The 14,607-nt window shown below is 44.9% G+C and overlaps 1 protein-coding gene and 1 long non-coding RNA gene across 8 annotated transcripts in view; one reads left to right on the forward strand and one right to left on the reverse strand.

Annotated features, from left to right (window-relative positions):
- RFX4 (regulatory factor X4) overlaps window positions 1–14,607 on the forward strand; it is a 165,805-nt gene that overhangs the window by 104,017 nt on the left and 47,181 nt on the right. For all 7 annotated transcript variants that reach the window (XM_008257109.4, XM_070052804.1, XM_051846592.2 and 4 more), the window contains one exon: window positions 14,154–14,254. In XM_008257109.4, coding sequence (XP_008255331.1) covers window positions 14,154–14,254 — 101 coding nt within the window. The remainder of the gene's footprint in view (window positions 1–14,153; window positions 14,255–14,607) is intronic.
- LOC138844426 (uncharacterized) overlaps window positions 1,416–14,607 on the reverse strand; it is a 72,312-nt gene continuing 59,120 nt past the window's right edge. Inside the window, exon 3 of the long non-coding RNA XR_011380261.1 lies at window positions 1,416–3,241. This is a non-coding gene — a long non-coding RNA (uncharacterized lncRNA). The remainder of the gene's footprint in view (window positions 3,242–14,607) is intronic.

The following is a 14,607-nucleotide window of genomic DNA, read 5'->3' on the forward strand; positions in this document are numbered from 1 at the left end:
GGGTTTCACCCTAATATAAGCTATTAAGAATAGCTCCATTTTTTCCGCTTGTACCTCTCCTGTTGTCCCAATACCACATTTGAGTGATTACATTTTTTTTCCTAGATGGGAGATGCTTCCTTTGTTGTGCGATGCATCTCATATGTACCTGGAACTGTTTCTCATGTGTACTTGGGACTACTTCCGAACTTCCTTTCCCTCACCCATTGATATTTCCAGGAGCCCTCTGTTTTAAGTCTGCTATCTGTAAACATGTCCAACTATCTGGCAAGGCCAGCTCTTTGTTATCACTTTCCTTTTTCAGAATTTTCCTGTTGCTGACACTTACCGGTTTTTCTATATGCAGTATTTTAGTATCAACTTATCTACTTAAATATGAGCGTGTCTACATATACATGTATATACATACCTATGTATACACACATATGCAGAGGCTTTAAAATGTTTGTGGAAAACTGAAATTAAAATACAGTATGAGTTTCCCGTGAACTTTTTGAAGTTCTCTTGTATATTTGGGGAGGTCAGGGATTTCACTACATTTGTGAGCAGGTTAGGAAGAATTTAAAAGGAGCATTTTAAAATGCCAATGTGTTAGGAACTGTTGTCTTATGGTTATGCTATTCACTTTAATTTTTATTGCTTCGTAATTAAAGACTGTTGACTAGCTGATTTCTTCTTGAAACTTTGCTTAGATTTTCTTTGTTTAGTAATATAGTCAAGTTTTCTGGGTATTCCATTGACACTTGAAGAAAAAAAAAAACACTTCTGATTTCAAGGTGTAGACTTTGACATAGTGTTATTTGGATCAGCTTTACTGTGATGTAGTTCTTCCACTATGTTAGCATTTGTCCCCTTAGATCTACTGTGGAAAAATAAGACTTGCTACAAATGTGTACCAACTTACTTCATTGTTGTCTCCCCTACAACTTTTTTTTTCTTTTCTTTTTTTTTTTTTTTTTGACAGGCAGAGTGGACAGTGAGAGAGAGAGACAGAAAGGTCTTCCTTTTGCCGTTGGTTCACCCTCCAATGGCCGCCGCGGCCGGCACTCTGCGGCCGACGCACCGCGCTGATCCGATGGCAGGATCCAGGAGCCAGGTGCTTATCCTGGTCTCCCATGGGGTGCAGGGCCCAAGCACCTGGGCCATCCTCCACTGCACTCCCTGGCCACAGCACAGAGCTGGCCTGGAAGAGGGGCAACTGGGACAGATCCAGTGCCCCAACCGGGACTAGAACCCGGTGTGCCGGCGCAGCTAGGCGGAGGATTAGCCTAGTGAGCCGCGGCGCCGGCCTACAACTTTTTTTTTTTAACTTTTATTTAATGAATATAAATTTCCAAAGTACAGCTTATGGATTACAATGGCTCCCCCCCCCCAATAACTTCCCTCCCACTCACAACCCTCTCCTTTCCCTCTCCCTCCCCCCTTCCATTCACATCAAGATTCATTTTCAATTCTCTTTATATACAGAAGATCAGTTTAGCATATATTAAGTAAAGATTTCAACAGTTTGTACCCACATAGAAACACAAAGTGAAACATACTGTTTTAGTACTAGTTATAGCATTAAATCACAATGAACAGCACATTAAGGACAGAGATCCTAGATGAGGAGTAAGTGCACACTGACTCCTGTTGTTGACTTAACAAATTGACACTCTTGTTTATGGCATCAGTAATCACCCTAGGCTCTTGTCATGAGTTGCCAAGGCTATGGAAGCCTTTTGAGTTCATCAACTCTGATCATATTTAGACAAGGTCGTAGTCAAAGTGGAAGTTCTCTCCTCCCTTCAGAGAAAGGTACCTCCTTCTTTGATGACCTGTTCTTTCCACTGGGATCTCACTCGTGGAGATCTTTCATTTAGGGTTTTTTTTTTTTTTTTTTTTTGGCCAGAGTGTCTTGGCTTTCCATGCCTGAAATACTCTCATGGGCTTTTCAGCCAGATCCGCATGCCTTAAGGGCTGATTCTGAGGCCAGAGTGCTGTTTAGGACATCTGCCATTCTATAGGTCTGCTGTGTATCTCACTTCCCATGTTGGATTGTTCTCTCCCTTTTTTATTTTATCAGCTAGTATTTGCAGACACTAGTCTTGTTTATGTGCTCCCTTTGGCTCTTAGTCCTATCATTATGATCAATTGTGAATAGAAATTGATCACTGGGACTAGTGAGATGGCATTGGTACATGCCACCTTGATGGGATTGAATTGGAATCCCCTGGTATGTTTCTAACTCTACCATTTGAGGTAAGTCAGCTTGAGCATGTCCCGAATTGCACATCTCTTCCCTCTCTTATTCCCACTCTTATATTTAACAGCAATCACTTTTCAGTTAAGTTTCAACACTTAAGAATAACTGTGTATTAATTACAGAATTCAACCGAAAGTATTAAGTAGAACAAACAAAAAAAATACTAAGAGGGATAACGTATCAAGTTGTTCATCAATAGTCAGGGCAAGGGCTGATCAAGTCACCGTTTCTCATAGTGTTCATTTCACTTTAACAGGTTTCCTTTTTGGTGCTCAGTTAATTGTCAACGATCAGGGAGAACATATGATATTTGTCCCTTTGGGACTGGCTTATTTCACTCAGCATAATGTTTTCTAAATTCCTAACAGGGATCACTTTTCAGTTAAATTTAAACACCTAAGAATAATTGTGTGTTAATTGCAGAGTTCAACCAATAGTACTAGAACAAAAAAAAATACTAAAATGGATAAAGTATTACATTGTACATCAACAGGACAAGAGCTGATCAAGTCACTGTTTCTCATAGTGTCCATTTCACTTCAACAGGTTTCCCCTTTGGTGCTCAGTTAGTTGTCGCCGATCAGGGAGAACATATGATATTTGTCCATTTGGGACTGGCTTAATTCACTCAGCATGATGTTTTCCAAATTCCTCCATCTTGTTGCAAATGACTGGGTTTCATTGTTTTTGACTACTGTATAGTATTCTATAGAGTACATGTCCCATAATTTCTTTATCCAGTTCCACACAATCTAGATTATGGTGGCTTTAAAGTCTTTATTTTTTTTTTATTTGACAGGCAGAGTTAGACAGTGGGAGAGAGAGACAGAGAGAAAGGTCTTCCTTCTGTTGGTTCACTCCCCAAATGGCTGCCACAGCTGGCACTGCGCCGATCCAAAGCCAGGAGCCAGGTGCTTCCTCCTGGTCTCCCATGCGGGTGCAGGGGCTCAAGCACTTGGGCCATCCTCCACTGCCTTCCCAGGCCATAGCAGAGAGCTGGATTGGAAGAGGAGCAGCCAGGATTAGAACCAGTGCCCATATGGGATGCTGGCGCCACAGGCAGAAGATTAACCTACTGCACCATGGCGCTGGCCACCCAAACTGCATCTTAACTGCTGCATGAAGTTCCCACCTCCCTCCAGTCCCCAACAATGTTTTTAAAACCCCGGTTCCCAATTGCTCAATGCTGGCTTTCAGAACATGACTTACTTCTGTGTGTTGATGTTACATTGTGAGATAGCATTAAACTCACTTGTTAGATTCTTTGGGATTTGCCATAATTTTGTAATGTAGGACTAGAGAAAACTTCATTTCTTCTATTTATTTCCAGGCAGTGTATCTTTTTTCCTCCATACCTTTTTGCACTTGCTAGGACTTCTAGGATGCTGTCCCAGCCTAGGTAAGGATGAGGCATCTTTGCATTTTCCCTAATTGTTAAGGGGAAGCATTCAGTATTCACTATAAAATATGATGCTAGCTATAGGCTTTTTATAGATGCCCTTTATCAAGTTGAAAAAGTTCCTTTCCATTCCTAGTTTGCTAAGAGTTCCTATCACAATAGGAGTTTCTGTTACAGATGTTTTTTAAAAGTTCTAAGGTCATCATATAGTTTTCCCTCTTTAGTCTGCTAATATGGTAGATTTTACATTGTTTTATTTTAAAATTCTTATACTAGCCTCTGATCCCCAGGGTAAACTTACTTGATCATAATTAAAAAAAAATTGATTTATTTATATGAAAGATACTGTTACAGAGAGAGAGAGAGAAAGAGAGATCATCTGCTGGTTCACACCCCAAATGACCACAACAGCTGGGACTGGACCAGGCCAAAACCAGGAGCACAGAGCTTCTTCTAGGTCTCCCAGAGGGGTACAGGAGCTCGATGACTTGGGCCATCCTCTGCTGTTTCCCAAGTGCATCAGATGGGAGCTGGATCAGAAGAGAAGCAACTGGGATTCGAACTAGTGCCCACATGGGTTGCAGATGGGAGCTTAATCCATTATGCCACAGTGCTGGCCCTGATTATGACTTTTACAAACTATTTTGGTAGATCAAAATTGCTAATATTATATTGAGGAAAGTATTGATCTTTTCTTTTCTTTTTTGTATAATGTCTTTTTCTGGTTTAGGTGTCAGAGTAATCCTGGTCTTGTGAAATGAGTTGGGTGGTGCTCTCTCTTTTCTATTTTTCTAGAAGAAATATGTTCATAATATTTATTTATTACTCTTTTGCTATCTGTAGGATCTGTAGTAATGTCCCTTTTCTCATTCCTGATGCAATTAATTTGTATCTTCTTTTTCTTGATTAGTGTGCCAAGAGATTTATCAGTGTACAGCTTTTGATTTCTCTAGTCTCTTCTTGTTTTTATGTTTCCAATTTATTAATTTATGGTTTTATTTTATTGTTTTATTTTTATTTATTTGACAGGTAGAGATATAGGTAGTGAGAGAGAAAGGCAGAGAGAAAGGTCTTCCTTCCATTGGTTCACGCCCCAAATGGCCGCTACAGCCGGCACTGCGCCGATCCGGATCCGAAGCCAGGAGCCAGGTGCTTACTCCTGGTCTCCCATAGGGTGCAGGGCCCAAGCACTTGGGCCATCCTCCACTGCCTTCCTGGGCCACAGCAGAGAGCTGGACTGGAAGAGGAGCAACCAGGACTAGAACCTGGCCCCCATGTGGGATGCTGGCGCCACAGGTGGAGGATTAACCAAGTGAGCCATGGCGTCGGCCCCTTTTATTGTTTTCTTTGTGCTTATTTTGGGTTTTTCAGTTTCCTTTTTCTTATGCTCCCCTTCCCTTCCCTTCCCTTCCCTTCCCTTCCCTTCCCTTCCCTTCCCTTCCCTTCCCTTCCCTTCCCTTCTCCTCCCTTCTCCTCCCTTCCCCTCCCTTCCCCTCCCCTCCCCTCCCCTCCCTTCCCCTTTCCTTTTTTTCTTTCTTTTCTTTTCTTTTCCTTTCTTTTTTCTTTTCCCTCCCTCCCTCCCTCCCTCCCTCCCTCCCTTCCTTCCTCTCTCTCTCTTTCTCTCTATTTTTCTTTCTTTCTTTCTTTCTCTCTCTCTCTCTCTCTTTCTTTCTTTCTTTCATTAGTTGAAGGGCAGAGTTACAGAGAAAGAGGGAGAGAGAGAATCTCCCTGCTGCTGGTTCACTCCCCAAATGGCCACAATGGCTGGGTCTGGGCCAAGGTGAAGCCAGGAGCCTGGAACACCATCACAGTCTCTCATGTGGGAGGCAGGGGCACACATACTTTGGCGATTTTACGTTGCTTTCCTAGGCACATTAGCAGGAAGGTGGATTGACAGTGGAGCAGCTGGGACTTAGCACTCACATGGGATACTGGCATCACAAGTACCAGTCTAACCTATTATACCACAAGGCTGGCTCCACATTTTTCAGTTTCTTTACATGAAGATTTAAGTCATTGCTTTCCTAGTGAAATAATTTAATACTATCAGTTTTCCTCTAATCACTGCTTAGCTCCATCCCATAAATTTTGATATATTATTTTCATGTTAATTCAATTAAAATATTTTCTACTTTCGCATGACCTCCTTTTTGACCCATGGGTTATGTAGAAGTCATTTGTTTAATCTCCAAATATTTGAGATTGTCAAGATCTTCTGTTATGGACTTCTAGTTTAATTCCTCTGTTGTCAGATTTAATACATCATATTTTTATTGTTTTAAATTTAGTGCAGCTTGTTTTGTGTGGCCCAGAATATGTTCATGAATGTCCTATATGTACTTGGAAAGGCTGTATATTCTGCTATCATTTGGTGAAGTGTTCTATAAAACTCAATTAGGTCAAGTGAATTGATAGTGTTGTTTAGATTTTCCTTGTCCTTACTGATTTTCTGTCCATTTGTTCTATTGATTGAGAAAAATATAGACATCTTCAGCTTTGAGGGTTTGTCTAGCAGTTTTTACTTCATGTATTTTGAGGCTCATTTTAAATTTTGTTACTAAATATGTACAAATTAAGATGGTTATGTATTCTTGGTGAATTGACTCCTTTTAATAATATAATGTATTTTTAAAATCCTTCTTGTTTAGAAATATACATTGGCAGTAAAACAGATACTTTAGCCTTTTTAAGAAATCATTGTTTATATGACATGTTTTTCTACTTTGTTATTCTGACTTTATAGTTGAAATATATTTCTTACAGCCAGTTTTTATACAATTTGTCAATTTCCCTTTTCAGTTGCTTTATCTAGCAACTAAATATTATATATATATATATATAATATTTAGTTGAATTAAAATCTTGCATCTTGCTTTCCATGAGTTTCATTGGGTTTTATTCCTTTTATCCTTTTTTTGTTTCCTGGTTTGGGGTTGCTATTTTTAAAAATACATTCTTTAGTTTTGGAGCTGGTGTTGTGGCTTGTCAGGTTAAGCCACCACCTGCAATGCCAGCATCCCATATCAGAGTGCTGGTTTGAGTCCCATTTAGGGAGCATGCTGGGAGGAAGCAGATGATGGCTCAAGTGCTTCGGCCCTGCCATCTATATGGGAGATGCAAATGCAGTTCTGGGCTCCTGGCTTTGGCCTGGCCCAGCCCTGGCTGTTACGGTCATTTGGAGAATGTACAATAAGATGGAAAATTGACCTCTCTCTCTCTCTCTCTCTCTCTCTCTGTCACTCTACCTTACACATAAATAAATATAGTCAAAAATATAGTCCTTTTTTTTTTTAAATGTGAGAGGTAGAGACAGAGTGAGCAACAGAGTGTTCATCTGCTATTTCACTCCCCAAATATCTGCACTGACTGGGACTGGGCCAGATCCAGTTCCGGGGGATTCAGGAACTCAATCTGCATCTCCCACATGGGTGGCAGGGGCCCAAGTACTTGAGCTCCAACTTGCTGCCTTCCCAGGGTGCACATTAGCAGGAAGCTAGGGTGGGGAGTGGAGCCAGAACTTGAATTTGGGTTCTCTGTTGTGGGATGTGGGCATCCTGATCAGGATCTTTGCCACACACCCATACCAGGTTGGTTATTTTTTTTTTTTTATCATTCCATTTACCTCCATGATTGGCTTGTTATTTATACCTCTTAAATTTTTTGTCATTGCTTAGGGTTTATATATCTTTAGTTTACAATGTACTATACTAAATATTATTATATTGCTGCACAAGTAGTATAAGAATCTTACAATAGTATACTCCCATTCTTTCATCCAATTTTTTGGTGCTGTTGTTATTTTGTAATTTTATTTTTATATATTCTACTTTATGTTACTATAACAAAATGCTCCAAGTTGCTCGATCTCCAAAGAAATGAGATTTATATGGCTTGCAGTTCTGGAGATCAAAGAGCCAAGTTCTTGGCTGCTGGTGAGGGCTTTATGGTAGACGGCATCACTTGGTGAGAGCAAGTGCACAAGTGGTGAGCAAGTGAGTAAGGAAGAGGCCGAAACACCAAAGGGAACCTTAGTTTATTACAACCTGCTCTTGTGGCAACCAATCCAAGGCACATTAGCAGGAAGCTGGATCGGAAGTGGAGAAGGTAAGACATGAACCAGTGCCCATATGGGATGTTGCCATCACAAGTGGTGGCTTAGCCCACTGCACCACAGTGCCAGCTTCTGATTACCTCTTACAGTCATAGCAAGACTCAGCACTGTCACACTGAGAGTCAAATGTCAACATGAGTGTTGGTGGAACAAACCATAGCACACATCCTATAAACTTACACAATACTGGGACTATTTTTGCTGTAGACAGTTATCTTTTAGAATGGTTAAAGATAAGGAAAATAACATTTTATACCTATCGTCATCATAATGATTCCTGACCTTCCTTTCTTTGTGTAAATCTGTCATAGTTTTCGGCCCACAGAATTTTCTTTAACATTTCTTGTGTTACAGGTCTGGTTGTAATGAATTATTTCAGTTTGTGCTTCTCTAGAAATCGTAATTTCTCCTTCATTTCTGAAAGATACTTTCAGTGGGAATGGGACTCTGGATTGACAAGGGTGGTGGTGGTGGTGTTGTTTGCTTAACTTTGCTTTCAGCATTTTAAAGATTTTGCTTTACTGTTTTTGGCCCACACATTTGGCTTTTTCATAGATCTTTGCTCCTCTGTATAAAATGCGCCTTTGTTTTCTTAATTGCCTTCAAAATGTTCTCTGTGTTTAGCTTTCAGCTGTTCATCTGTAATGGACGTAGGTGTTTTGTTTTGAATCCTGCTTGGTCTTCCTGAGATTCTTAGGTGTGTGCTTTAGTGAATTTCATTATTTTTTGAAGGTCTCCCAGCCATTATCTTCTGCTCTGTTTTCTCCTTTGTGAATTTCAGGCTCAAGAAGTTAGACCTTTGACATTGCCCCACAACTCCTGGATGCTCTGGCTCCCCCACCCCACCCCGCCCTCTTATTTTTCTCTCTGAGTTTGGATTGGGCCGTTCTTATTGACCTGTTTCAGAATCACTGGTTCTTTCCTTCGGTCTGTCAGTGTTAGTATTGATGCTGCTGAAGGCATTCTTCGCCTCTGGCACCATATGTTGCCATCACAGGTGGAGGCTTAACCCGCTGCACCACAATGCCGGCCCCTGGTTATCTGTTAAAGGTCCTAGCATGACTCAACATTGTCACGTATGCTTTTTTCATTTTGGTTTCTGCCATTTCATTTTATTGTTGTTGGTAATTTCTGCGTCCTGCTGAAATTCCTCATCTGCTCATGCTTACTGTTTCCCTTTTTCATTGAGTGAGCCATGGTCACTCTTGTTATGTTGACTGCTTTGTCTCTTGACAGTAGACTCTTGGTTTCCTATGTGCCTTGTAATTTTCAATGACTGCAAAACTGCTCAGAACAGTATAGACTGAGGTGGATAGTATTTATGTTTAGAAACAGACATGCCTGTTCTCTTGGCTCTGAATGTAAGGAGTCAATCAGTATATTCGGGGATTAATTGGGTTTGGCTTTTCTTGTTGCTGCCATTATCTTCAGTCTACCACCAGATGCAAATTCTCTTAAGGTGTCTTGTGCTTAGCTTGTAAATATTCTTAGGCTTTAAAGAAAAAAAATTTTTTTTCAAAAGATTTAGTTGAAAGGTAAAGTTGTGGGGGCGGAGGAAGAGAGATCTTCCATCCCTTGGTTCACTCCCCTAAATGGCCACAACGCCAGGGGTGGGCCATGCTGATGCCAGGAGCCTGGAGCTCCATCAGTGTCTCCCACATGGGTGGTTGAGTCCCAAGGACTTGAGCCATCTTCCACTGTCCCAGGCCATTGTTAGGGAACTGGACTGGAAGTGGGGCAGCCACTACTTGAAGTGGTGTCACATGCTGTAGCTTTAACACAAGGCTCCACAGCTGCAGCCCCTGGGCTTTTTTCTCCACGATCCTACTCCACCCCCAGCTGTAGGCCTTCCCAGTGGACCTCTGCTACACCTGTTTGAGACTTGGTGCTTATTAGCCAGTTGGGGTTGGCTGTGGGGCAGGTTGTTTGTTTGTTTGTTGTTTTCTCCTCTCCTGCAAACACGCACCCCTGCGAAAGGCTTTCTCTGTTCTTCTCCTTTGTCTTCAGTCTTCCTCAGAACACTCGAGAGATCTGTGAAGTTTGCAAATGGATGTGAACTTCCCTTGTACCTGTGGCTCCCGGAGTTCTACGCTCTCATCCTAGCCTTCAGCAATTTGTTGGAGATTTTAGCAGAATTCTTTTACTCCACTTGTAGGGATACTCTTCTATCTTCCCTCCTCCACAAGTGAGCCAAGGCACATGGCCTCCTCCCTTTGGAGGCGCCTGCCTTTGCATAGAAGGCACTGGGGAGAGTGAGGAGCAAAGCATCTGAAAGTGCACATGTGGATCCCTTCATCACCTGACTGCAGAAGGATAACAGAATTCATACAGAGCTGGGCTTGAGCCTTGGCCATGCACTCGCTGCATTTCCTTGGGCAAAAAAAAAAAAAAAAAAAAAAAAGTTTCTGTGCGCCTTGGTTTCTTACCTCTGTGTAAGGATTAACAGTAGTACCTCCTTCATAGGGTTGAAGTGAGGATCACATAAGAAAAGTACTGGTGAAGTGTCTAGCGCTGAGCACATTGCACTCTTAGAAAGTGTAACTGCTATTGTCACCGCTTTTGCTGTTGCTACAGCATCACCGCTGGAAGCCATTCAGGGAGTTACAAGTGCGGAGGGAAGATGGGGAGGAAGGGCTGATGCTGAAGCGGTCGGAGTGGGAACCATCCCCACAAAACAGAGGAGAATGTAGCACTACAAGCCCAGGGCAGACGGGGGGAGTGCCAGCCAAGGGCTGAGCTAGGAGGAAGGAGGAGCGGGGGAAGCTGTCAGCTGCAGGGTACCCCCGGGAGGAAAGTCTGTCAGGGAGGGGGTGTGGCAGCATCAGCGGATCCTGCAGGAGGCAGAGCAGGCTGGGCTAGAGGCGCATCTCTGAGGCTGGGCAGGCGATTCCTCCCCTGCTCATTTGACACCACAGCATAGCAGCTTGAATGCTCCGATGACTCCTACAAGTCCTGTAGTCCCGAGTCTGAGCCCCAGATAGAATCCTTTCTGGGCTAAAGCCCTCCTCACTTTTCTGCAGCTGCATAAAGTAAAACATTAGCTCAACGTGAGGGGCCCCACCTGCAGTCCTGCTGCTTATTTCTGCTCCCCAGCTCCAGCTGGGAGCGAGGGCAGTGTGTCATGGGTGGAGAGTGGCACAGCACCTGTGCCAACGCCCACAGCCACAGCCACAGCCACAGCCACAGCCACAGCCACAGGAAGGTTAACCCTGGGACTTCTTTCACTGTTGACCTGTCGGGAGCAGCCTCTCCCTTAGAAGCTGGGTCCAGGGTGCTAAGATGACGAGTACTGAATGTGGGCCCTGTCTGTATTACAGCCCTTACAGCCCACCCAGTATTTACCATTTAGGAATCAGCTCCTGCCTGTCAGGCACCCTGCTGGGCACAGCGGCTGCTTCTGTCCCTTTTCTCTCAGGAGACAAACTTGATTCCATCCTTTCCTCAAACACCTACATCCATTTACCATAAAATCCTGTTGGCTCTGCCTTCAAAAAACCGGATTTTATTATTTTTAAAAAATTTATTTATTTAAAAGGCAGCGTTAGAGAGAGAGATCGATTTTCCACCCCACTGGTTCATTCCCCAAATGGCTGTAACAGCCAGAGCTGGGCCAGATTGAAGCCAAGAGCCAGGAGCTTCATCCCAGTCTCCCATGTGGGTGCAGGGACCCAGTATCCCATGTGGGTGCAGGTGTGGGCCGTCCTCCACCGCTCTCCCAGGCCATTAGCAGGGAGCTGGATCAGAAATGGAGCAGCAGGGACTCGAACTGGGATGCCAGTGATGTAGGTGGAAGCTTTACCCACTGTGCCACAGTACTGGCCCCAGACTGCTATCTTGGCTGGATAATTACAGTCATGTGATTGCCCTCCTGTAGTTAAAGTCATCCTTTTCAAACATACGGTAAGATGCAGAGTGTTGAGTTGGGGGAGCCGAGAGAGTGGGGAGGCCCCCGGTTTGAAATATCATGGTCCACACTTGAACTAAGTGTAAGTGAAGTTGGTAGGGCAGGGAGCCATGCCACTCTCTGGGGCAAGAGCTTCCCAGGCAGAGGAAGCAGTGGGTACGGAGGCCCTGGGGAGGCAGGCAAAGGCCTGGAGTGTTGGAGAAACAGGGAGGCGGCTCGTGTTGTGGGAGTGGAGTGAGCCAGGGGGTGGTCCTGGAGGGGCTGCAACCAGCGATGAACAGGGTGGAGAGGGGGCACAATGTGGGCAGGACCTTGTAGGGAATATAGCTGAGGTCGCTCCGTCTGGGGATGGGAAGCCTTTCATTCTTTCTTCTGTTTAACGCTTGTTCAGGGCTGCTATGCGCCTGGCACCATGCTGGGGGCTAAGGATACAGCGGTAAGGAAAGGAGGCTTAGTCCCTGCCCTGGCATGGAGTACAGAGTCTAGGGGGAAAGAGAAGGTCCACATTAACGAGATAGTCATGCAGGCTGTCACAGCCACGGGGCCTTTCCAGAGAAAGAATGGGCTCTGCCCTGGTCTAGGGCAGCTTCAGAGAAGGTTTTCCTCTGGGAGTAAATCCGGTCTCAACTCTGATGGTGGGCAGGAATTGAACAGATGAAGAAGGAAAAGCTGCTCCTGACTGCAAGAACGCCAGGGGCAAAGGCTGTGAGAGGGGAGAGAACAGGGCAGAGGCTGGTGGGAGAGAACAGGGCAGAGGCTGGTGGGAGAGAACAGGGCAGAGGCTGGTGGTGCCAAAACGGGAGGAAGTGCAAGGTGGGGTGGGAGAGGGAGGAGGGCTGGAGTGTGGCCGTCAGGGACTGTGGTTAGAATTTGGGTTTTTATCCTAAGAATAAAACGAATGCACTGAGGAGTTTTAATCAGAAGGTGAAATAGACCAGGATTGCAAGTATTTTGGAAAAAATGTAGAAGTTGGGTGGATGTGGCAAGGCAGGGGGGCAGGAAGCTAGTGGAAGAGCCCAGGCGAGGGATGATGATGGCAGCTTGAACTGGCGAGAAAAATGGATGCTCCCAAGAGGCAACTTGGAGGGAAAATCTGCAATATTTGCTACTGGGAAGAGAGACCAAATCTCAGATAGTGAATACAGAACCTGATGTACTAGAGGAAGAACAACCAGACCTTATAAGCCTCGTGATGTGGTGCAGCAGGGAGCACAGGGACCACCCATTGCAGTTTGCTTGCCTGAAAAGTTGGAACCGAGTTGTATCGAGTCAGCTAGAGTACTGGGAGCACACAGGGTAGATGACTGGAATAAACGACACACAGGAAGGAAGAAATCAATCCAATCAGAGCATGGGACATTCCAGTGAACCTGTAAATCAATGGCACAAAAGAGAATGAAAAATGAAGTAGAATAAGGCAATGTTATATCCCTTATACAATGTATGGACCTTGCTTGGATCCTGATTCAAACTAAAAGACATTTGAGAGAATGGAGGAAGTTGGATAAAGACTGGGCTACAGGAGTCACATATGCAGTTGGCTTGGGGTTCTGTCTCTGTGCCCGAGACATACAAGTTAGCGTAGACGGTGACTGAAGCTCTGGACGTGGATCAAGTACCCAGAGAAGGAATAAAGCTTTATGAGAAGAGACCCCAGGGCTGGACTTGGAAGGACTGGAAGAAGAAATGGCCAGGTACAGGGAGGGAAACGTTGGGATTTTCGAGGAGCAGCCTGAATAAGGGGGTCACAGATGCCAGGGGGAGCAAGTGTTTGCAAAAAGGGTGACAGAGTCAGATGCTGCCGAGACGCCAAGCAAGATGAGACCAAAATGAGCCTGCCCGGTTTGGTGTTGTGGACGGGGTCGCTGCCCAAGGGAGCATTGTCGAGGACAAGGAGCAGGGGTGAGGTGAGGAGTGAACTGGGAGGTGAGGAAGAGCAGATAAGGAGACAGACAACTCCATGAGGTCTGTGAAGTGAGGGGGAGGGTGGTGACTTGAGAAGACACAGTTAAGGGAATAACAGTCTTTATTTTATTACTATTTCTTAATGCATTAAAATGCTGAGAGGAGTGATGGAGTAGAGAGGGAACAGTAGTGTATGGAAAGCGAGGCTCCTGAGACGGCAGGAGGAGACTGGATGGGGTTTGGTCTTGGGACAAGAGGAGGCATCACCCTTGGTTCTGCAGGTAGTGTGACACTGACCTGCTCTTCCTTTGCTGTCTGTCTGTCCTGAGAAGAAGGAGGTGAACCATTCCCCACAGCTGGGCACTGCGGGCCAGCGTTGGCACCAGAGCACCCTCTTGGCATCCCTTCCCAGATGCTCAGGTCTCCCACAGGACTTGGGTCACCTGCACTATCTCTAAGGTTGCTCTTACGAGTGGCACCTACTGGCAGCAGCTAAAGCCCAGTGAGGGGGACCCAAGCCCCTGTGCAGGCCTAGCGGGGAGACCGGACAACACAAGAGGCACTCACAAGGCATCCTTTCTCTTTCTAGCTTAACTCAGGTGATCCGAAAGTTTGCCAAGCAGCTGGACGAGTGGCTAAAAGTGGCTCTCCATGACCTCCCAGAAAACCTGCGCAACATCAAGTTTGAATGTAGGTACCAGGGTGTGGGCGCAGGAGGCAAGGGCACCATACATTTCAGAGCCAAATATTTCACACCCCTTGTTCATGAAACACCAGCAATAGCAGCAGCCACTCACTGTTTGCCTACAAAGCAGCAGCCATTATGCTAAGAACTTTATATGCCAACACTTACTGAACCACAGAAAATGCGTATTATGGGTGGCCCACTCGCGGAGGAGGGATCCGGCTCAGAGGGGTAGTGAGTGGCAGAGAGGATGGCTCCCAGATCTGTCTGAGGCCTGTTTCTGCCCATCACCCACCACTCCTCGTCTTGTTTGAGCCTCCCACCGCCACCAGTGTGACCCAGGAACCAGAGCCCCTCA

This window comes from Oryctolagus cuniculus, chromosome 11, assembly GCF_964237555.1.
Source record: "Oryctolagus cuniculus chromosome 11, mOryCun1.1, whole genome shotgun sequence".
Taxonomy (NCBI): Eukaryota; Metazoa; Chordata; class Mammalia; order Lagomorpha; family Leporidae; genus Oryctolagus; species Oryctolagus cuniculus.